The sequence below is a fragment of the Calonectris borealis genome, chromosome 4 (genome assembly GCF_964195595.1).
Source record: "Calonectris borealis chromosome 4, bCalBor7.hap1.2, whole genome shotgun sequence".
Classification (NCBI taxonomy): Eukaryota; Metazoa; Chordata; class Aves; order Procellariiformes; family Procellariidae; genus Calonectris; species Calonectris borealis.
Window position 1 is genome coordinate 51,022,646 of NC_134315.1, and position 24,814 is coordinate 51,047,459.

At 40.3% G+C, this 24,814-nt stretch overlaps 1 protein-coding gene across 3 annotated transcripts in view; it reads left to right on the plus strand.

Moving 5' to 3' along the window:
- TNKS (tankyrase) overlaps positions 1-24,814 on the plus strand; it is a 148,259-nt gene that overhangs the window by 117,052 nt on the left and 6,393 nt on the right. For 2 of the 3 annotated variants that reach the window (XM_075149518.1, XM_075149519.1), the window contains 15 exons: positions 192-363; positions 4,198-4,277; positions 5,306-5,451; positions 6,465-6,630; positions 9,305-9,524; positions 9,775-9,884; positions 12,460-12,648; positions 14,001-14,238; positions 14,934-15,016; positions 17,564-17,684; positions 18,314-18,411; positions 19,804-19,878; positions 21,087-21,192; positions 22,054-22,240; positions 23,018-23,174. In XM_075149518.1, coding sequence (XP_075005619.1) covers positions 192-363; positions 4,198-4,277; positions 5,306-5,451; positions 6,465-6,630; positions 9,305-9,524; positions 9,775-9,884; positions 12,460-12,648; positions 14,001-14,238; positions 14,934-15,016; positions 17,564-17,684; positions 18,314-18,411; positions 19,804-19,878; positions 21,087-21,192; positions 22,054-22,240; positions 23,018-23,174 — 2,148 coding nt within the window. The remainder of the gene's footprint in view (positions 1-191; positions 364-4,197; positions 4,278-5,305; positions 5,452-6,464; positions 6,631-9,304; positions 9,525-9,774; positions 9,885-12,459; positions 12,649-14,000; positions 14,239-14,933; positions 15,017-17,563; positions 17,685-18,313; positions 18,412-19,803; positions 19,879-21,086; positions 21,193-22,053; positions 22,241-23,017; positions 23,175-24,814) is intronic. The other variant, XR_012673548.1, reaches the window with a different exon arrangement.

Genomic DNA, 24,814 nt, shown 5'->3' on the forward strand with positions numbered 1-24,814 from the left:
GCAAGCTATCTTTACATTGGAGTGTTTACCTATTTTGTCATTTGGTTTTGTTTAGTTGCAATGCAGAGGGATTGATAGATAAATTTGTATGCTGGAAAATTCTTGTTATTGCTCTTCTTATTAAGGGCAGGGACACGTGCAGGCTTTTAATTATAACAATGTTTCATTTTGTATTGCTGCTGATTTTTCAGATGAATGCACTGGACACACTTGGTCAAACAGCGTTGCACAGGGCTGCGTTAGCAGGTCACTTGCAAACGTGTCGGCTTTTGCTGAATTACGGCTCTGATCCCTCCATCATCTCTTTACAAGGCTTCACAGCGGCACAGATGGGAAATGAAGCAGTGCAACAGATTCTAAGTGGTGGGTAAAAATAAAGGCTTGTGTATTTGAACTTCAGCTTCTCCCTTTACAGCTGTGGATCTTACTTCTTTTTCAATGCAAGAGACTTGCAGTAGTTTTGTCATCCCTCACTTCCGCCATCGTGTGCACACATCTATAGTATGTACTGTGCGATACTTTTCAGAAAAAAACACAACAAAACAAAAAAAGCCCTGCTCAATTCAGTGATTTTTTGCAAATCAGGAAGAAAATAAACATCTTGTGGATTTAGAGCATGCTGCTACACAGGGAGATTGTAGGACGGCAGATGTGGGGAGTTTGGGGTTTTTTTGGTAACAAGTTCTGAGACAACTGGAATATTGCTGAACGTATGAGAAACCTTTTTCTTCTCATCAGCCACCCTGTTACGTACTCCATGCTTTAGCAATCACAAGCAGAGTGCTACTAGCAGAAAAATACTGATGGTTGCTAAACCATTTGAACTTTTACTTCAAATCTCTTGCTTGTCCAGCAGAGAAAGATTTTATTGTGAAAGTGCTCTGGATACTGTTCAGATAACAGTTTGTTTATATCTTGCATTAAAAAGGTGAATAGATGTTTGAAGAGGGTGCCACTATTTTTCATGTAAGTGCTTGAGGGTTTGCATCCTCGTACCCATGTCACATTTAAATTTTTGCAAGTAGGGAGAAGAATAATTGCATCAGTAGCTACTACAGAGCAAGTAACTCACCTTACAGTGGGATATGCATGTAGTCAAAGAGGCAGATATCCAGATGGATGAGAAGACCAACGGTAGCTAGAAACTCCATTTCCTTCAGTGTTTTCAACAATGTTGCCTTAAAAGAGGCAAAAAAAAAAAAAAGAGGCATTTTACAGCAGTGCAAGGGAGGACTGTGCGAAGTATACCCACTCCTGAGACATAGCTGGTTACATACAGCTGGTTACACTGGTAGCATTACCTGTTTAAAATATGCATGTGACTGTATGTGTGTGTGTATGTATGTGTGTATTGAGAGAGAAGAATGTTAGCTATGAATCAGAAGAAAGTAAACTTATCCCCTGCTGTTAAAGAGAATAGGAGTTTGATTTTAAAAAAATAGTAAACTTGCAAGTATTCTGAAAACATTTACTTGATTTTGAATTAAAAACTCATTTTCACTGATTTACCTTTTCTAGGAAAACTAATTTCAGATGTCACACTGTACTGCTTTTCATTGGAGAGGTAGCAGCCTTTCTCTTACATCCCTGAAGGTGTTCAAGACTGAAAGATTCAAAAGCTGAAAAAATGTGTGTAGTGTAGGGTTGCTGACACTTTATGTCCTCTGTATTTCAAAGCTAGTAAATGAATGCTGAAATTATTTACCAAATATTACTGCATGTTCATTTTTGTAAGACTGGGTTAAAGAAATATTTTTTTTAAATGTTGGAGTTGTTTTGATAGAGATTGTTACCTGACTCTTGAGTTCACAACTTAAAATATTTTCCATGCAGTATTGGATATTTTTTTTTGCCTTAAACTTGGTTGCTGAGCTACTTCCCAACTGTAAGGTAACAACCATGAAAACAGCTTTCTGATGGCATAGTGGCCAGTGGATATCACTTTGCTCTAGCTCCTTGTGATTTTGGTTGCAACTGGTAAGAGTATGGCCATGTAATGTAAGAAAGCTCGTAAAGTGAGCTTGTTAATTTTTTCAAATGTTTATTAGAAAATGCTGCTAGTTTTGCTAGGAGTAGGATTTGTTTTGTTTCTTTGCTGAGTGCAGCCTTTTGGTACTCAAGTTCTAATCTAGTGGAATTGAAATTTCTCCTTCCTGTATTAATTAGATTGTGTTTCTGATTGATTTCCTTTTTTACGCTCACCAAAGTGAGGGTCTTGGCTATCTTGTGAAGACAAGGACAGGAGTCCACAGAAGAGATAAAGAATTGCTAAGGAGCGGAGCTTTGGATGCAGTATAGGACTTAGCCTCACCTATTCTCTCCCCATCTCAGGATGCTGAGGTGCTGGTGCTGTTGGGGAGAGCAAAGAAGGGCAAATAACTTCAGATGAAGTAGGTGTGAGCTGAAATCTTAACCCGCTCCAGCAACAGCAGTTATACATGCCATGCTCTGCCCACAGTCACTAACATTTGTGTCAAACCCCTGCTGCCATCCTTCTCTTGCAGCATGTGTTTGAATCACTTAGAATCATAGAATCATTTAGGTTGGAAAAGACTTTTAAGATCATCGAGTCCAACTGCTTGCTAGTGGAAATGCTCCAGAGGATCGAGGTAGACTCGAGGAAAGGAGCTGGCAGCTTTGGCTGTATTAAAGGTGCCACTATCCCTCTTCCCTGAGCTTTCTCAGCCTTTCCTTCAACTGAGAGCATTTCTTCACCTAACAGTTGAGCTTGTAGGAGTTTTTTCTCACTTTCTCCTCCTCCTCCTCCTTTTCCTGCAGTGAGTGTGGAGGCAAGGAGGTAGCAAAAGGCCACAAAACATTGATCAAGAAGAGAAAATAGGGCTACGATAGGAAATACTACCTCAAAGTGAATAGATAAGTTGATGTCCTTCTGTAAGGATAGCTAATTAAGAAAACAAATAAGGCTTTCCACCCATTTCCCACTCCTGTGATATAGTCACAGATTACATTGCAAAGTCGGGAATTGACTGGATTCTGCAAAGACTCTGTTGGTCTGTAACAAGTACTTTCTCATAATGTCTCTGCAGTTTCCTCCTGGGACATAGTACCGATTCTCTACATTCAAAAAAGTCTTTTAAGTATTTTTGATGGAGTTGCATGCCCATCTAGAATGAGTTTAGCCTATTACAACACTCTGACTTTCTTACAGAGGATTGCAACCCCAAGTTTACCTTGCCCCATTTGTTTTGCACTAGGCAGTCATTTCTGTTGCTGATCAGGCAACGTGCTGCCAAAACTTCTATTCCATAAATCCTTGAGCTTGAGAGGAGTGGCTTCTGCAATAGAAAGCAGTTTCTATTAAAAATGAAGTGATCAAGATTGCCTTTTCAGCTTCTTTTTGAGCAACACTGAAGAGCTCTAGGGACAGCTAGTCCACTGCTCCTTTCCAGCCACTTCTTCCTCTTCCCTCAGTGCATGCTTGCTTTCTCACAGCCATATTTCTAATGAGAAGTGGGGGTAAAAAAGAGTTTTGAGGCCAAAACCTGTCATTGTCTTGCAGTCATTTAAAGAGGAAAAAAGATATCTCTCTAAAGATCTCCTTTTAATCACTGTGTCATTCTTCTGATTCTATTTTTAACCACCCTGTGTTTATAACAGACAGATCTCATTGTTGCTATGAAGTGCTGTACACAACGGGAGCGTCGTAAAACAAGCAGTCACCATGTGGCCAGGGCCATCTTAGAAATCCCATCCCCTCGTCACTGCTTCGTAGTATGAGACACATGACAAGTGCAGAGTGCAAAGGCTGTGATTCAGCTGCTGAATTGAGCACATTTAACCCTGGCTGTGCATTGGCATCTCATGCGGTTTGCTGAAATTGTTGAGAAAGGTGCTTTTGATCTTCAGCAAAACTTTGAATCTGTCCCAGTGAGCATGTAGATTTCTTAAATGCAGAAATGGTCATTTTTACCATATGTAGGGTTAGCAAAGCATTGAAATTCCATTTGGCTCAATAATGTCAGCTCCAGAGTCTAAATCTGACTGGTTTACGCTGAAACTAAGGTTCCTTATTCAGCTGTTTAGGCAATATGAACTTTGAACATCACAACTCCAGCTGCATTTTTACAAATGACAACAGACTTTTTTTTTTCTCCCCAGTTTGGAAAATATGTTGAGCAGAAGTTAATATAACTTAATGATCCTAAGTAATCCTAAAATATCTTTTTCCCTATGTAGAAAGTACACCTGTGCGCACATCTGATGTGGATTATCGGTTGTTAGAAGCATCCAAAGCTGGAGACTTGGAAACTGTGAAGGTGGGTTTGAACAATTCATGTTAATTTTCCACTTTGTATTGCTGTGCAAGGCTTGTGGAAGCCACAAGAGTTGTGGGTGTAGTGCCCGGTGGATGGTAAATCATAAAAAATGGGAAGGTAAATATTTTTTTTTCCTAGAAAGTAGTGCATTAAGATGTGCTGAGGTGTTTCTCTTGAGTTTTTGATTGTTCATTCTCCCAGTCCTTCACACAGTCATGTCTTCGATGGACTCAGATGCAATGTTGCAGATGTAGCTGTAATTTTTTGAATTCTGATCCTCAGAATCACAATTTAGTAGAAACAAGCCTCAGGTGCATGATTCAATCAGAAGGCAAGCAAACAAAAGTGTTAACAGGTAGCAGACTTCACATTTTAAGCCATCCTTAATTTGAAGGTGAAGGGTCAGGCCACGGAATCCCAGCATCACAGGGATCACATGATCTTGTCTTTCATACTTGTTCTGTGGGCAAAATAGCCTGCAGGTAGACTGTTTTGCATGCATTCTCACCTTGAACTTCAACATGACACATATTAATATTCAAACAACAGCAGTTTTGTGCACCAGCAGCTCCTTTGACTGCCAAGCTCAGTATTTCTAGATTTCTGAAGACAATGTAAGCTGGAAATGGTAATATATCTGGAGAAAGTTACATGGCCTTGAACCTGGTGCTTGGTGATTTAGAGGCTCACCCTTTCCAATACATTAGGAATGTCTTCATACTGCTTCCATCATTTAAGTCATTTGTTATAGTGTTATAGAAATACTTCCAGCCATAAATTTAGAGCAGCTGTTTTTTTAACTTTGCCTAAATGGAAAGAAATTTCCTGAAACCTAACTTCTAAAAATTTGTATATAATAATAAATAGATCAGATTTTGTGTTGGGGTGTTTGGGGGTGGTAGTTTGGGGATGGTAGTTTGGGGGTTTTTTGTTCATTTGTTTGACTGTTTTTTGTTTGGTTTGTGGGGCTTTTTATTTGCTTGTTTTAGTTCTGTACTAGATTTTGGTTTCTTCTTTTGTCTTTGCAGCAACTTTGCAGCCCTCAGAATGTGAATTGTAGAGATTTGGAAGGCCGTCATTCAACACCACTGCACTTTGCTGCAGGATATAACCGCGTATCAGTGGTGGAGTATCTGTTGCACCATGGGGCAGATGTGCATGCCAAAGATAAAGGGTACATTTCATTCCATTATATGCTCTGCTGTTTTGCATTAGTGTGAGACTTCTACCCTCCTCTGTTCATTTTGCTTCGGATCTCAGTAACCATCATGTTTTTCTCTTGCAAATTTTTTTTTCTTCTTGTTCTGTATTATTCCTGACATCACTGTAGGGAGATTTATAGACCATTAAGGCATACTTAGCTTTCTGGCAAAGCCATTGTCAATTGCTTATCTGGCACAGTAATGCATGATCCTTTTCTTTGCCCTTTTGCCCATTTTGGAGACTTTGTTGTGCTTAAAAGCAGCCTTTAAGTTATTTCAGGTGATCTAAAATTAGTTTTGAATTGCGTGGGGTAAATCTCTGGTTATCTCTGGTCATTTTTCTAGTTCTATTAGTTAGCTTTTATTAAGTTAGTTAGTTATTCAGTTAATATTCAGTTAAATGATATGAACCATTTACAGTTTTTGCATTATTTGCAAAGCAATCATGTAGAATAGCATGATTATGTTTGATCTTTCGCTGCAATATATTGGTTCAGGGTGGGGGATAATTCATTTCCAATGCTAAAACATTTCCAATACTGAATTTTCAGGCTCTTCCTGAAAGAAATGTTTGGGTATCTTTCTGTATCTATCAGGTTTGCAGTGCTTACTAATAACTATACTTCAAACCCATTGTATAGTGTTATACCTTTTCTGAAATTTACACTCAAATATCCAAAGTCAGAACATCAGTGATTCTTGCAATTTAGTTTTTGGCTGTTGTTAACAGCATTGAAGTTACTTCCTTGTGGAAGTAGTAACATTGGTGTTTGCTAAGTATTTAAAAGTCTCGTGGATGAGAACTGAAGGAGGATAATGAAGTTTTAATTGATGTTTTAATAGCAGGGAAATAAAGCCATGAAAACTGGAAAGACTGAAAGATACCAATAATGTCTGGTGGAGGTGGGAGTTTTATCTACTGGAACTTTGTATGATTGCATATTGGATTTTATTTTCTGTCTATTAATACTTTCTTTTTGATTAGTGGCTTAGTACCCCTGCACAATGCCTGTTCTTATGGACACTACGAAGTGGCTGAACTCTTAGTGAGGCACGGTGCTTCTGTCAATGTGGCAGATCTGTGGAAATTCACTCCTTTACATGAAGCAGCAGCAAAAGGAAAATATGAAATCTGCAAGCTGCTTTTAAAAGTATGTGCTGGAGTTCTCAGATGTGTCTTTAAATGTGTATATGTTTATTTTTGCTGAAGTTTAATTAGTTAATACAAAGTTAATTGCATTCAGTGAGTTCTTTATGGTGTCTTTGAATCTATTTTTATCTTACAAATGTCAGATGGTTTCTTGTGTAATGTCAGTTCACTTACAAAGAATCATCAGTACAGTTACTTTTTCCAGTACGTATTAGCCAAGTAGGACAAGACTCTCAAACTGGAAAAAGCAGCTGAATTTGTGTAAAAATACAAAAACCCCACCTTATCCTATTCATACCTTTCTGGAACAGTTACTGCAGTTAAGTAAACCTTTGTAAATACTTATGCAAGAGTGTGTTACAGAGCAGTAACTGAAGGTGGGTCCTAAATGGTGTCTGGCATGTGAGAAATTTAAAACTGTTATGTTAATGTATAATTTATCAAGCTCCTGGAAGAAATGCGTACTAATATATGTGGAATAAATATTCATTACAATTAGTGGAAGAACCTGTAAAAAGCATGAGGTAGTGCCAACATGTTTCCAGTGAGAAACACGAGTTTGAGAGACTGCCGTGGGAGGGTAAAAGAGGGTGCTACAGTAGAATTTCTTGCCAATCCTATTTCCTCTTTTTAGCCTTGCCTACTTCATGTCCCTCTGAAGCACAGCATTTAAAATAGGAGTAAGTCACAGTATGGATAGTCTTAAAATGGTGAGGCTCTTCCCCTTCCATTTCTCTTTTTATTTGCTGCTGCGAAGCCCTGCTATTTCCCTCCTATCTATTAATTACTTCACTTGATTACCAAAAAAGTATTCAGAGGAGGTAGCACATCAGTTTGAAACACATCTGCAGTAGAAACCAGAAGATATTCAGATATGTCTGTGGAGTAGGCACGATGATGGCCCTGGTAGTAACACCTGGATACAGATGTTAACTCAAGCTGTAGGAGCACTCATAGTCTCTCAAGCACAGTGTTACTTTATAGACACTGGAGGTCTGTGGAGTTTTCTGATCATTCCACTGGGAATGTGGCCATTTTTTGTGTTCAAAGGATCCTGAATGGATGTACGACAGGAAATAGAAAAGTGCTGAAATCTTTCTTTTTGAAATCACTCTTGCACAAGAGCTAAATATGCCCTTAAGGTGACATAGTTTTGTAAAGGCTCTGAGTGTCCGTGGATGCTCATGCTGCAGTTTGCTCAGGGCTTCTCCTGTTGTGTCTCTTATGCCAGCTGGCAGTGCTGTCAGTTCTGCTGAGCCATGGATGTTGAGCTTGACTCTTCCTGACCTGCGCTCTTTCTGTCCTGGTCTGCTTGAAGAAGGAAAAAAAATGTACAGGCATTTTGGAGAGACTTTCTTTTTTCATCACCTTTCTTTAAAATTACCACCTTCATTTGTTTCTATGCCTTTCCAAGGGGTGTCAGAAGACACTGCCTCTTCATTTAGATACTTATTTTGGAGAGTATTTGAATAGTTCCAGTTTTGATGAGTTTTAAATTAAGGGATTTAAGGTCATATCTTGTAGAAGTCATTGCTGTTTAAAAGGTTTTGTGCAAAGAATGCTCTCTTCCCAAAAGCACCACAGATGTGGAACTGGTTCCGTGTAATCAATACTCTGTCCCTTTCTGTCCCTTGCTGTTTACCCTCTACACCCTGAGCATTGCTGTACTGCTTCCAAATACAAGGCAGTTAATTCCTCCTGCTCTCCCCAGCCCCAGCTCATTCCCTGTGGCTCACACTAACATAGCTTTGCCAGCATCTCCAGTGAGAAATGGCAGGGTAGACTGGCTGGCAGGGCTTGGACCCCTGTGTTTGATTATTCTGAAGGGGCCAGCCAGAGAACTATAGTGCCAGCAGCTGCCTCTGCCTTATCTATCTCTGTTTTTCCCTACTGCTGCTGAGAACGAACAGGGAAGGAGCTGTCCTCCCAAAAAATTATATGTGGACATGAGTCACACCATATGCTGTGTGTAGATATATGTTCCCCTCCTCGTCCCGTGCTCCAGTACTGTGGTCTTATTACTGGCTGATCTGCATGTTTTACCAGCACAGACATACTCCAGCAGTCATCCAAATCCACTTTCCCACCAAAATGTTTTCTTCGCTGCTTTCCAGGACCTGTAAACTGCTTACGATGGTGCTGTTATCTATTGGAAAGTGCAGAAATAAGTATTTTTCTAGTTCCCTTCTGAAACAAGTACCTTTCCATAGCAGGGTGACGTTTAGTGAAACTCGGGGCCTGGCTTCACTAGCTCAGAAAGGTGTGCTGAGGAAACACCTCTGTCAGCCAGTTTGCAGGAGAAGGGAAGGATTGGCTGGCAAGGTATTTGCAGTTGGCTTTTCTTTAGCACCTGCTGTGACAGTAGACTATAGCTATATGCAGGACATGCTCCTGAACCTACTTCAGCTGCAAATAGAGCAGTGGCAGCTTTCGCAGAGGGCTGCCATTCTTGCCTGTGGAGTTGAGATTCACACAGCTGTGTTGCAGACTAGTGCTTTAGGCCTCAGCCGCCTGGATTTATTCTCATGTGCCTCCTAATCTATACAGTTGTTACTTCATGATGGCAGGTCAGCAAAATCTCCTGCCTCTTATCGTGTGCCACAAAATAGTGACACACTTACGTGCACTGCTCTGCTCATGGTTGTGACAGTAGCATTCCACTTTGCTCATTGCAGCATGGAGCTGATCCAACCAAAAAGAATCGAGATGGGAACACTCCTCTAGATTTGGTGAAAGAAGGAGACACAGATATCCAGGACTTACTGCGAGGAGACGCTGCCTTGCTAGATGCTGCCAAGAAGGGATGTCTGGCACGAGTGCAGAAGCTATGTACTCAAGAAAATATCAATTGCAGAGACACCCAGGGAAGAAATTCAACACCGCTACATCTTGCAGGTGGGTGACTCATCAGGTTTTGAAGGCTTGTATATTTATGATAAGGCGACAGAAGGTAATCACCAAAACCAGGATTGGTATAGTAAGAGTTTCACAGAGGATTGTCCTGTACAGAGAGTTGTTAACTATGGCAACTGTATTTCAGGAGGAGCTTTTGGAGTCAAAAAATGCTTTAGCTTTTCTGTCCAATAATTTTTCTTTAGTTTAGCCCTCCTAATACCAGATTTCTTTTCCTGTGCCTTTTCTACAGCTGGTTACAACAATTTGGAAGTAGCTGAATACCTTCTTGAGCATGGTGCTGATGTTAATGCCCAGGACAAAGGAGGATTAATCCCCCTACACAATGCAGCATCTTATGGGGTAGGTACAGGCATTCTTGCCATGAGTAGACCAACAAGAAACTCCTTAGAGGCCTATCCAAAGCCCATTATTTTGTAGCTGTCTTGCTGTGAACATAGTTTAGGTTTTGATGGCATGAAATATTTGTTGGGCTAAGTTGCTGTTGTGAGTCCTGTTTGCAGTCCTAGAGATCTAAATAGGACATAGATTCAGGTGTGCTGTAGCAGTTAAAGGCTGCGGTTTGGAAAGATCACTAGAACATAGCTTTTATGCAGGCAAGCAGATGCACAGCATTGAATAGTGCTAAATTTGGGGTGACTGTTGAAACAGAAAAGACTTGAAATTGTCGCTGAAAGACTTGGATGGAAGGAAGAGATTGTGTCTAGGTAATGACACGGAAGTGGCGGTCTGTTACAGCTGGTCTCTGGTGGGGAGCTATTGCTAAAGCTGAAGTGTTGAAGGGCTACTGAGTTTGCAGCATGGGTGTCCTCCTGGGCAAGCTGTCTACTGCAGTAGGGGTGCAATGGCTGATTCAAACCATTTTGGATGAGGCAGGCCCTCCTTCCTCCATATAGGAGGAAGCATCTCTGTGCATACCATTTGCACAGATGCCCCATAGATTGCTTATAAGCAGCTGTTAGTTGTGGATGAGGTGAGAAAGAAATCTCTTGCAAATAATTGTACAGAGACAGTGCTTGAGAAGCTCCTAGCAGTGTACTTACGGTCAGAGGACATGAAGCTGAAGAAGCAGTGGTTTTGATGGTCTCATGATATGTTTTGACTGTTACTACCCGGCCCTGTCACAAGAAGAGCAAAATCTGGGAGAGATGATCGTAATAGAACCACGATTACTTACATTTGGGAGCCAAATGAAATAAAAAGTACAGTGTTCACCTTGTTTTTAAGGAGAGCACATCAATGATACTCAGCCTGCATCATTTGCATTGGTTCTTTGTGTCAGTCTGGGATCCCAGTGTCGTAAAGAGCAAAAAGCTTCAAATCCTGCTGAAGGTTTAGAAATGCAACACAGAATTCTTTTATGATACTGGGTCCTAATACCAAGCAATATTGTTCATCAGCATCTGCCATGAGCATTAAATTCCCAGGACGTTGCTTAGATCTAGAGATATATTCTGTTGCAAAGATTGTGTTCTTTCTTTTCAAGCACAGGAAACCAAAACACACATTTTACGTGAAGGCAAAACATTCCTTACTGGCACAGGGAAATGTTAGAGATTGGTTCAAGTTGATTATCACTTCTAAAAGTCATAATGCCAATCTAATCTGGTTGCCTTTCTTTCTCTAGGAAAAGTTAACAAGGCAGTGTTTGGTGCTTTTCCATCAGCTTATTTAGTTAAGAGTTGCTGTATACCTTTCCTGCGGTGGCCCACCCTTCTCCCTGAGCTGTCATCAGCCCATTCAGATGGGAGGTAGAGAGGAGATGAGTACTGGTTTCACAAGTTTATAGCTGACAGGTTTCACAGGCTCAGCTTTTTTCTCACAAAGTATCTTCAGTTCTCCCACCCAGCACTTCATGCTGGGTGTCCCTCAGTAGGGCTTCTTGTGGCAGAAAAGTCACAGGAACAGCAATTGCTTTAAAAGTTTGGCAGAGAGGACAAATAAGGTCGGCAGTCTTTTCAAACCACGCTTATTCAGAGAGGAAGCCCTTTTACAAGAGCTGCTGAGAGTCACTTAATTGCCATTGAGAGGAAAAATGAAATCCATTGGCAAGTCTTTGCGCTTCTGATTACAGTTTTGGTGTTTCACGCTCCTGCCTACTCATTTTGACTACCTGCTTTTTTATTTCTTAGCTGTATTGCACAAGTAATTTTACTGGTTAGAGGCAGCCAAAAATTTTATTTGCCAGTTTTCTGTTCTCTTATTTTAACTTGGGAGATTTCAAGGATGGGATATTGATGGAAGCGTGGGGTTATAAGATCATTACTTTTATAGCCCATGTAAAACAGTTGTCCCTTATGACATTCATAATGCATTTTATCTATTACAGTTCTCTCATAAAATATGATTGGAGAAAGAACAAATTTGTGCTGCCACAGATGGGTTCAAAGTCTTGCAAGAAATTGCAAGAAAGAAAGAAAGTACGACAAAGACTTCTGTGTTACAGACGTTTAAGTGGTGGCTCAGCAGTACAACACATTGATCTTTAGAGCTTCTAATATCGTATCTCAAATGTTGCAGCCCTGTAAATTTGTGTTGCCATTTCAAATTTGTCTACAAATATTTTGACAGTTAGCTCTTATCAGTTTTATGCTAGATCAAGTATCATAGCTGCTCCTGCAGCTGACACAAACTTCATGCTATGTACTTGGGGTGATTTGGCAGAAATAGAATTCGGTGCCTGATCCCAATTATACATGTGCCGGTGGATGATCTGGTGGTGCACAGATAATATGACCATGGAGCTGCAGCATAAAGTGGTACCTGAAGAGGTGCACTGCTACGTAGACAAGAGGCGGAGAAGTGAGTTAAAGGAAAGAAATTACAGGGGTCTCTAAGCACCGTTACCTCCAGCACGAAAAAGGAAATACGTATTTTACCAGTGTTATGTTGATTAAGATGATGTTGTGTTTTCCAGCATGTGGATATAGCAGCGCTGTTGATCAAATACAATACATGCGTAAATGCAACAGATAAATGGGCGTTCACACCATTGCACGAAGCTGCACAAAAAGGAAGGACGCAGCTCTGTGCTCTGCTGTTAGCTCATGGAGCGGATCCAACCATGAAGAATCAAGAGGGTCAGACACCACTAGACCTGGCAACAGTAAGTTCGTGTTAGCATACGAGCCACAGGCTGCTCTGGAGGATTTGCTCTGCATATTAAATGGCTTTCTATGGCTCCATGGCATCAGTGGTCCTCAGCTTTCACTGTGCTGAGGCAGAGGGACATGAGCATCTCCAGGGTGTCTGTTTGTGACTTTTTCCCTGTGGGTCCAAGCTTTTTCCTTTGGCTGAGTTCTTAACGTGGCTTGTGATTTAAGGTTTGCTTCTGCTTAAAGATTCACTCCTGGGATCAGTCTCCTCATTGCCAGAAATAAACCTCTCTGAATTGTCCCAGATGATGGTCAATCTGTGTACTGTTGGTGATTATTTCTTTGAACCTAGCAGGAAAATCAGATGGGCCTTTATAGGAATTGGATCATTTAGAGGATGATTATACTTGGTGCCTGCATATTACCTCAGTTCTTTTTTGTCTAACTCCAAAACAACATTCTGAGATTTGCAGGTAGCTATCAAACTTTTTATAAGGCATCTGGAAACTTTCTTGTGAGTGGTGGCAGTGGCAGCTGGTTAAAAAGCCTAATAAGGTTACATGAACATGTATGTCCCAGATTAACCAGTCTTGGTGGAATAGATAATGCAACCAAATTGGATGCTGCGTCTGCTTATAGTGTGAGTATCTTTTAAGGCCATTGATTGATTTATGGGGAGTTCAAGAAATATCCTCCAGAATAATCTGAGCTGTAGAAAACTTGCTTTGTGATGGGAGGTATGAAAACTATTTGATTTCTCTGGGGGAAAATAAGGATGTCTGATTCATGTTCTACAAGCAAGGAGGAAATTCTTTAAGGTGAGGGTCCTGCTTAATTTAGTCAACAAAGGCTAAACCCAATTGTTAGCCCAAGTTCTTACTTCTCCTGTAGCTCCTGTCTTTTTTTTTTCCTATTATAACACTCTAAGATGTGATTATAGCAAAGGCGGTGGTAGTCTTTCCATTGAAACCTTGATCCAGTGCAAAATGCTTCACCAGAAGTTGAACCTGACAGAGAAATTACGAGGTGGCATTGCCTGGCCTAGGTTGTGAAAGATTTCAGATAAAGTTGCTGCATTGCTCTTACTGGCTTTTAACACCTATAAAGTCATTCTGCCAGAAAGGAAATTAGATGTATCTTCTTACATACCTTTAGAAATGGGGAGAACCCGATTCACCTATGTCTGAGCAGCAAATCAGAATGTTCTTGCAACCATGAATTCCTGTGTTACAAAAGTTGGCAGTTTTCTTTTTAATGGGGGAACAAAGCTATCAATTAAAACAAATTCAAAGAAAAATTATTTCCAGAGATCGGTGACTTGTGAAAATAGAACCTCATGTTGAATGTTCTTTCTGTTTTTCAGGCTGATGATATCCGAGCTTTGCTGATAGATGCGATGCCTCCGGAAGCTTTGCCTACATGTTTTAAGCCTCAAGCTACTGTTGTTAGTGCCTCCCTGATCTCACCAGCATCTACACCGTCCTGCCTCTCCGCTGCCAGCAGTATAGATAACCTCACTGGGCCACTGGCAGAACTGGCTGTAGGAGGGACATCAAATGCTGGTGATGGAGCAGCAGGAACTGAAAGGAAGGAAGGAGAAGGTGCATTTGCTGCTGGACAAGTTTACGTTGCCAGAAGTACAGTAGCTTAGTATCACAACAGGCCTTGCTTTATCTGAAAAGCATTTCTGACTAGCCAGAAAATATTGTACAGCTTGAACTCTTATCTGTGTTTTAAAGTGTCTGATGCTTTCTCTGCTAGGAGCATTGTTGGCTGTTCATCTATGTTTGCTATCAGTGATTAGGTCTGACTACAAAGGCAGATCTGATTAGGTGCCCAGATGTTCATTGTTGATTTTATACAGAAAATCCAATGAGAATTATTTTGATGAAGAAATTACGATTGTGATGGCTGGGGAATTTTGCTAAGGCTTTTTAAACCCTTTGATTAGTATCTGGAATGCATGCTTTATGTCAGCATCTAGGTGATTACATAGCAAAAATAAACCCATCCTTCCTTCCTTTTTCTTTGCAATGTGAGCCTTTATTTGCCACAGATTGTTTGTGCTTTTTAATAGTTGATTCTGAGGAGGAAACACTGATGAGCTTTGCACTGAGCTTTCACACAGTGGAAGTGGCTTGTTTATTATAGATGTAGACAAATTGATTGTAAATAGAATCAGAGTTTGGAATTTTGAGAGAATCAGTGGTATTGCTTGATTTTTTTTTTAAGTTTTTTTTTTTTTTTTTTTAAATTCGGGTGCATAGGTTATAATGACTTCTTTCTTCTCTTATAGTTTCTGGTCTTGACATGAACATTACCCAGTTCCTAAAAAGCCTGGGTCTTGAACACCTTCGGGACATCTTTGAGACAGAACAGGTAAGTGGCAAGCCTCATCTCTGTTTGTATGTTTAAAAGATAACTAATCTAATAAATTTCAGTGACATTTTCATTCTCTAATTGAAAAAGGGAAACAAAAAACCCAACTTCACATCTACAGAAGAACAAGTATGTCCAAGAAAACTGCAAATGAGTCGCCAGATACTTTATGGTGAAGTTGAGAAACCTGTGAAAATCTCTTTTCTTGTTTGATTCAGATATCCAGTCTTTCACTTTCTTACACATTTATGATGACTGCCAATTTGGCTTTTATTCTGAGATTTACATAGGACCTTGTGAACTTTGAACGTGATGGCTATAACAAAAGTCACTGCACTTATCCTTCAGCAGTCTTGATATTCAAACAAGCCTTTTGCCACTTGTAGCGCTGCATGTGATGCTTTGGTTAGATCTAGGAAACCATCCAGTTTGACTATAAACTGAAATAAAAATCTAGTTTACTGGGGCGTGGTCACACTAGAGAATGCAGAAACTACATTTCCAAATAGGTTACGACTATAGCATTAACTGGGTTTTGCAGGGCTAACAAGTTTCAAATGGAATTGAGAGATGGGGGGAAAAAACCTGCGGATTTATCAATAATTCACAATATATGAAAAGAATGCGACTAATGTAACAGTTTCTCAAACTTACGTTACTTTTTAGAGCAGAAGTACCTCTAATGTATTTGTAGACTCTTTTTATGTACGTTTTCTTAAATTTAACGTGTTACAGTTAAATAGATTATTTGTTCGCATGAGCAAGATGGACACAGCGGTGGAAGTGAAAGGTACAAGTGCAAGAGACTGGATTTGATGGCTGTTTTTTCCCAGGCCTCTGCTGCTAATCTTTTATGAGGGGTCAGGAAACAAATGTTTGAAATGTAATGTGTTGTTTACAGAAAAAGTTCCAACTGTTTCCATGAAATATTACAGGAGATATCTCCCCAAAGATAAAATGCCATATAATCTTTTTTCCCTTCTTATATATGAAGCATAAGTTCGTTTCTTTAATTTGGAACTGCTTCTATTAAGAAGCAAACCAACCTATATTCTACTCACGTTTCTTTTTTCTTATTTTTCACACCTTCCTGTTACCATGCTGGTTTTATTCCACTTTTGCTTCCTTAACTCCTAACCTGTTTTTAAGATCTTCCCCTGCTAAAGAGATTTAATAATGCAAATTGGATTCACTATATTCATTCATCATGTTGAAACTGTTTAGCTCCTCTTGTAAGTTTCTTTCTAGAGAAAACAAGCTCATCTTCCTTAAGCCTATTGTTTTAAGCTGCTTTTTCCAAGCACTGCAGTGCCTTCATGTGCACTTTTTCACCTTGGCTCTAGCCTCCTCCTGATGCTTCCTAATATCTGGGTTTCTTCTGTATTTTTTTAATGTTCCACTGCATGTGATGAATGTCTTCAGTGGCTTTTCCACAGCAATCCCAGTAGGGTTGTTTTCTGCTCAGTTGGACAAATGTTCAGTGTAGCTATTAATTCCTTGCTTGAGTTGCTTTCTTTTGAATTAATGATATTCACTTTGTAGCGGACAGAGTTCACACCTGCAAGTCCAGTTGTGCTAACAATACAGCTTCTTTTGAATCAAGTTGTATGGTTTCCCATTATTTGCTGAGCTTCCCGTTCTAGTTTAATGTGTAAATTTGGAAGTAGATTTTATATAATTATCTCCTCCAGATGAAATCTTATTCACAGAATCGCCTCAGTGCACAATTGCTTTATAGTAATAAAAATGTGTACTTTATTTAGCCTTTATCTCCTGTTCTTTAAAAAAATGTTCATTTGCATCGTGTTTTATTACCTTTCTGCTTCCACCAATAATCTCCGTGACCATGAAATTTAAAACCTTGTCAGGTGATTGTAGATGTATTCATATATTGCAACCAAATGAATAGTTGTATGTGTCCTCACAATGTTAATTATTTCCAAAAATAGTGGAATAGTTGAGCATGACTTAGCATAGCTGACCCACTGGTTTGATACACATATATCAAACCAACCTATATTCTACTCACGTTTCTTTTTTCTTATTATTTTTCACACCTGCCTGTGTGAAATATACACACAGTAATAGCACACACATAATAATGTTGATGTGAAACACACTTAACATTTAGTAGTAAGCGTATAGAATATTTATTTCTGTTTGTGTAGTGAAAATAATAAATTGCACATGAATGTGAAACCTTGAATGCTTTAAACATATTCCCAGATTTGTTCCAGCATTTCCATACATCCTCCTTCTACATAAGGAAAAATGTTTTTGAGAACCTCCTGTGAGAACGAGCTCTTGTTAATTGCTGTAAGAGAAGTAAAAGTTTTGCACAGCTTCAGGCTGTAGCAGCTGGGTATGGCCCTGTGACAGGGAGAGGCTTGCCAGAAGGTGGCAGCAATTAGAAGTGCAGCAAAACATAAAATATGTATACTCTTGGTTGCACCATGAATACATCCCATTTTCTGAACTGATGGGTCTTCAGCCTTGGGAATTGGGCCAGGTTTGGCAAGTGATTCTTGTGGTCTTTCACCTTTCCAGATAACGCTGGATGTGTTGGCAGACATGGGGCATGAGGAGCTTAAAGAAATTGGAATCAATGCATATGGACACCGCCACAAATTAATAAAAGGTGTGGAGAGACTTCTAGGAGGGCAGCAAGGTAAATATGACGCTTTTACTGGCTAGTCTGTGTGGTATACAACAAGCTCCCAGAAGTCACCTTCTGTAAATGTAGGCATTGTCACCAGGACTTGAAAGAATCAGGATGTCAGGAAAACGTACTTGCTCGCCGACCTGGTGGCTGGGTAGGTTGTGACAGATAAAGAATATATTGAGGAGATACAGGACCGAGTGGTCACTTGCCTTTCCAGAGAATGGACACCCCTGAGGCAGCTGTAGAGGCTGCGCCCATTTCCAGGGACTCTGTTTCACCCAGGCAGGAGCTTTTGGTTTGATTTGCCCTACATACCTACCCACAGGCCAGTTGTATCCAGAAGGGTAGACCTGATGGAGTTTTTTGCTGCCCCACACTTCTCAGATGCTTCTCTTGAAAGCAGGAACAATGCAGTGCAATTATGTCCCACATGCATTTTCCTTCTCTCTTTTAAAGCCTCTGCTGCTAACGAAAGCACTTTATCTTTTCAAGGTTATGTTTCTCTCTTGTGTTTATTTTGCATTTCCTGCTGTACTGAGATTATTTAAGAAGAATAATGATGGTGCTGGATACAAATAGAGCTGGTATTGTTTTCTCCTGTTGATTTTTACTCCTTTAATTCCTTCTCTTTGCAGGCACCAATCCTTATTTGACTTTCCACTGTGTGAGTCAGGGGACCATTCTCCTTGACCTTGCTCCTGATGATAAGGAGTATCAGTCCGTAGAAGAGGAGGTATTGCAAGTACCTTTCCTAATGCTCCAGTGGCAATGTATTTCTCTTTTCACTTATAACCCGTCAAAGCTAAATCGTGCAATGCATGTTGAAAGTGATAAAATATGCTTTGGTGTGTGGAATGCATAGATCTGACATGAAGTTTAGGGCTCTTCATTTGTCTTTTTATATGGAGCGATGATGGAAATTATTTTGCTATGTGCTAGCAGTTTTTTTTAATAAGTGGTATGTTTGCTCACTTAGTGTTATCCCAATTTTCCTTTGTTGTTGTTGTGTTTTGGATGTCGTCTCATAGCAAGGGTTTCTACAGCTTTCCTTAGATAGGTGGACCTGTGAAAATCAAAGGCTGTGAGTGAAGACCAAGGGTTCAAGGCCTTGCAAGTCCGCAAGCATTCTCTGTGCTCAGGCTGTTTCTGCATGTGAACCAGCTTGTTTTCTCTTGTCTCAGTGGCTTAGTTAATCTGTAACCCAGATAAACAGCTCTTGGATAATTGAGAACTGACTGTAACTTTGCCTCCCACACACACATGCTCTTTTATTTAAGTAAACCACAAGCAGATACCATTTTGAAAGAAAAATCATACAGAAGAAGAGACTTTCTGAAGAGTTGTGTTTGGAAGAAACTCCATTTTACTGTGCACTTGCTATTTGTGTAGTGTTCCTACACTGTAGCACAGAAGTGTTTGGAGTCTTTTTAAAAGTCTAGATGTTCAGGATGCTGCCAGCTTAGTCTGGAATATTTTTGATTAGTAACTCTGTAAACTGGAGTTTGTGCAGATCTTTTTTATAAACTTTCCTGACAGAAGGGGTCACTTGTCTGCCGTAGTAAATTAGACAAGTCAATTTATTTGAGCTGTTACTAAATGTTGCTGCTGTAGCTATAAATACCTCTGGAAAAGACACAGTGAAACCATTGAAATTCTCAGGGGCTGCTAATGACATAGGAAAATTTACAGTGCAAGCATTTTCCTATCACTAAGAAATATAAACTGTACTCATTAGAGACACATTTGTTATTACTTCAAAAGGATCTTTTTGTATATTCATTTTCCAAGACTGTTTTTTTTCTAATCTAAAGCAGGTTTTCTAGTTGTGTATAATTTTGATAGCAAGTGCCACTATTCTCCTTTTTCCTATGTAGATTTTTATTGCAAGATTGGATAATTGCATTATCCAACTTCTCTATTGTGCAACAGCATAGCATGTTGGGTGCCTGAGAAATAAGGGTGTGCCTCAGTTTAAATTTGAGATTTTTTTTTTTTGGACACCTTTTAATTAATTTTCAATCAAGATTGTCTGTTGTTGCCAGTGATGTACTGATATATTGCATGAATACTTTGCCTTGCTAGCAAGCTTTGTGTGCTGAACATTCAATTGTGTTCATTTATGTAGATGCAAAGTACAATCCGGGAGCATCGGGATGGTGGAAATGCTGGTGGGATCTTCAACAGGTACAATGTCATCAGGGTAAGTTTCAAAACCTCTTAATTCTATGTTGTAAAATAAGTTGGTACTTATGCAAGCAGGCAGAATTGGCTTAACGTATCACCCTTTTATATTTAAAGTTCTTTGTTGAAATAATATTCAGGAGCAGAGTTAAAGCAAGTGCTAAATGCTAAAATTAGACTGATCATGTGCACTGCGCATGGAATGAGAGAGAAGTGTCCACTTGTGCTCTTAAAGGAGTCTGAAGAACTGATATTGAAGACAGAGGTGGTGAAGAGCCTGACTTACGTTTCACAACCTGATTTAATTTCAGAGGTCTATAACTTCTGTATTTGACTTTGCAGCACAGATTTTTTTCTCGGTGTAGTCTTTTCTTGTCTTTTTTTAAAGGAGATTTTTGGGGAAGGGGAAAGGATAGGCATGACTTTTTATTAGAAGTTTCTATCTCCCTATGCTACTTTGGAACTTGACACCTCCTTCTTTGCCCCTGCCAACTAGAAAAATACCTTTTACAAACCCTGGTATATCAGGAGATGGAATGTTGTCTTTCTGAGGGAAAGTACACTTTCTGGTTCCTTTTTTGCGGGAGGAGGAAATAGAGGAAATCAGAGCAAAACTCAGTTCCTGAGCTCCAGCAAACCCCTGCTGTGTATCTGTTTGAAAAGTGAGCCTGTGCAGAGCCTTTGCAACTTGGCCCAGTAGATCATGTATCCTGAAGTAAACTCTGCTTCCATTCTACTCCCAGCCAAAGGTGAGGTCCTTTACAGAAATCACAGTGGTATTAGAGCATGTGGCTGGAACAATCTCTCAAGATAGATTAAACAGCACATCTCCTAATTTCTTTCCTCAGAAGTTGTTTCTTTTCATAATTCAACCTAAACCAGACAGCAAGCTTCAAAATGCTAGCTCAGATTGTTCAACAGAGCTCAAAGCAGAGAGGGAAGGAGTTTCAGAGAGTTCGTAGTTCTTGGTGGTATTACAAGCTCTGAGGGAAGAAGCCTGAAAGTCTTCCTTAAACCTGAGAACTTAGACCGCAATTTCACAGTAGTTTTAACTATCTGTGTGCTACTGACTTGTTTGAAAGACTTCAGCCTTGCCTGCAGAACAGCCATGGGGTTTCTTTATACCATTCATGTGTCTTACTCTCAGTTTCCCTGTCGAATTTATGCAGGCTCTGTGAAACTATATTCCGTTTCAATTCCAATTCAAGTATTTTTGAATCACTGCAGATTCAAAAGGTTGTGAACAAGAAGTTGCGGGAGAGATTCTGTCACAGACAGAAGGAGGTCTCAGAGGAGAACCATAATCATCACAATGAACGCATGTTGTTTCATGGTAAGGAAGTGATCTCTATTTGTATGTACTGGTATTTAACAAAAAAAAAAGCTTACAAGGACCCACAGGCAATGTTAATGTTGCTGTGTCACCATCCTGTACAGCAGCTGTATTTCTACACTAGAAATGCAAGGGTGTGGGGGTGGTGGAGTTAGACTGTGTGGTTACTGCAATCCAAAAAGCTACACTAGGTAAAAAATACTTTTTTTTTTAAAGGAAAAAAAAAGGTTTTTTGCTAAGACATATCTTAGTCATTTCCAGTAAAGCTTCTGGGAAGATGTTACATTGCTGTGAGAAAGACAGGGTATCTTCTAAAAGGGGAGAGCAGCACACAGTAAAGCGTTTTACCCTGGCACTTCAGGCAACCATCAGGGGAAGGAATCAAAACCAACCATGAGTTTCAGCAAGATGTTCTCTAGAAGCATCCAGAAGTGCCTACAAATGACAGTTGCCTGAGGGTCCTTCTGCCCTAGATCCTTTTATGATTCTGTGTAGGAAATTGGTTTTGGGTATGATTGTCCTGACATCTTGCCCCATCTTAACGAGTACTGACTGCTGGAGAAGGTGTGCATTGACAAGATAAATTGTGCTGAAATGTGAGTGGGGGGGAAAGCCATTTAATGAGATCTGAGAAATGAGTAAGAAATATGAGTCACACGTGGGATCTTGGTATATAACGATAAATCCCACACATCACTGCATCCTGCTGGGTATCGCCCCCTTCCAGCTGACTGAGCATGCTTTCTGGTGTTTAATGGTCTATTCGAGGCAGACAAGCTCCTCTTGATATAGAGTCCTATATTACTACAGAGCTTAACAAGTATGTATGATAACACATCATCTTGTGTCATTCTGTTCTAGGGTCTCCTTTTATTAATGCTATCATTCACAAAGGATTTGATGAAAGGCATGCATACATTGGAGGAATGTTTGGAGCTGGAATTTACTTTGCCGAGAACTCCTCAAAAAGCAACCAATATGTGTATGGAATAGGGGGAGGAACAGGCTGTCCCACACACAAAGACAGGTCCTGTTATATCTGCCACAGGTACGAGTCCAGCAGAGTTCCCTATATGTAATTCTGGCTGTCCTGGTTTTTACGATCCTGGCACAGGATGAACTGCAGGGAAAGAATAGACACTTGAGCTTGGTCATGGCAGGAAAAATGCAGTTTTCCATTTGTCAAGGCTGAACACAAAAGGATATAAATGCAGCGAGTCCCACAGAAAGGTCAAAAGTTACATCTAAGCATACAGTGAGTATAAATCAAAATGGATTGTGGCTCAGGAAAGAGGCTTGAAACAGCAAGTTTGAAAATGAAGAGTCAAGGGAAAATAGCAATTAAACTCCAGGCACTTTCAGAACAAAACTGCAGTGTGAAGTGGTGGTCAGCAGTACAGTGTTGTGCTATGGATCAGATAATTTTGGAGGTAGTGAACAGGACTTAATCACAGCTTTGTTTTGTACTGGAGGAGATCAATGTGCTTTTTGCACTTTGACACCTGTCCATACCCTGCTGGTAGGAACACAGAGCGTTTCAGCTTCTTTCAACAGCTTTATATAAAATGAACTAGAACAGGCCTCCATGTGAGGGCTAAACAAAGTGTGTGTTTTCCCTTCTACGTGTCAAGAAAGTGTTGGTTTTTTGTTGGTTTTTTTTTGTGACAGGTTTTATGCAGCCTTAGAACTGGTTTCTAAAAGTGTTTCTCCAAAAAGCCTTGAGAAATTAATTGTAACAAAATAAACTCAAAAGTCTGAAACCATTCTGGAAGCATACAACTCCTAGTAAGATATCTTAAAATTATGTTTTCTTTTTTCCTTTTAGACAAATGCTTTTCTGTAGAGTGACCCTTGGAAAATCCTTTCTTCAGTTCAGCACAATGAAAATGGCTCATGCCCCCCCAGGGCACCATTCTGTTATTGGCAGGCCAAGCGTGAATGGACTTGCATATGCTGAATATGTTATCTATAGAGGAGAACAGGTATGTAGGTTAGCAAGGACTTGGGTTTATTGAAGGGCAGAGGCTGGAGCTGGAGCGGGGTTGTGACTGGTTTCCATACCAGGTATGCTGTGATAACGTAGTTGATTAGATTTTTTTCATTTAAATGTGGAAATAAACAGCGAACTGTATCAAGCCAGCAAACGCTACTCCTATCCACTGAGCTGCTCTGATTTACACCATGCAGAATTGCCTAATTGCGCCTGTGCAGCACTGCTAAAGTCTATTAAGAGTTGTAGTTTCTCTCAGTAGGCACTGTTTCTCCCATTGCATTTTACTGGCGTTACTGCAGTAACAAGAACACGGCGTTTCTGGGGCTCTTGTATATACTGAGGATTCTGGGCTTTTTACCTGTAGATTCCCAGCAGTGACAGTGTCACTGTCTGCCAGAGACTACCCTTAAATGGCAGCTGAAGTAGCACAGCAATCTTCAGGAGCTGATTTTTAATCTGAATAACTCAGCTAGACCCTCACTCTAGAAAAGTGGCTTGCTTACTACTCTTACTTACTGCTCCAAGATTATATAATAAGTTCAGGTTGGAAGGAACCTTGGGGAGGTCACCTAGGCCAGCCTCTTGTCATGCTGAATTCAGACCAGATTGCTGAGGGCTTTCTTTGACCAGGCATGTCTTGAAGGCCTCCGAGAATGGTGTTTCACAGCCTCTTTCAGCAGCTTCTTCCTTTGTTTAATTATCCTCAGAGTAAAAAATATGTTCTTTGTATGCAATAGGAACCTCCACTGTCTTAATTAACCTCATTCTCCTGCTGCGCAGCTCAGAAAAGAGTCTGGCTCTGTTTTCTCAGTAGCCTTCCATACGTGATGGAAGATTGCTATGAGGTCCCACAGTGTCTTCCCTTTTCTGAACTGAACAAGCCCATCTCCCTCAGCTGCTGCTTGTTTATCCTGTGCTCTTTCCCCCTGACTATCTGGTCCTTTGCTGAACTTGGGCACCAGCTTGTTGGCATCTTTCTTTCATTGGAGGGCCCAAAAGTTGTATCAGTTGTCTAGATGTGGTGAAGTGAGTGCTGAATAAACGGCAATCATCACTACTCTCAGTTAACTGGCTACACTGCTGTTGATGTACCACAGGATGCCGGTAGCCCTTATTGCTGCCAGGACACACTGTTGATTCTGCTTTCGCTTGCTGTCACCCAAGGACCCCCAGCACGTTTTCAGCAGAGCTGCTTCCCATCCTGCAATATTACAAGGAATTCCTCCCAGGCGCATTTGCCCTTGCTGGATTTCATGAGGCTTCTGTTGGCCCAGTCTCCTGTCATCTCTCTAGGTTCCTCTGAATGGGGCCCTGCCCTCCAGCAACTTTAGCTTTGTTCTGGGACTGAACCTCCTACCAGCTGTCTTCAGAAAACGCTGGACAGATGACTGGGTTACATGCTTTGGGTGTGCCAAGTATTTTACTGCCAGTAGAGGCACTTGCAGGTCACATGGCAAGTCAGTGAGCATTTTAGGATCAGACTACATCGGTCATCTGAGATTTTTTAGTAACTTACAGGCACTGACGGATCTGTAGGATTAGCTAACAAGGAGAATAACTCTGATTGTGAATTCCTGTTGCGCACACAATTTCTGGCAATGTCTGCATGGAAGAAACATCTTTCTTTCT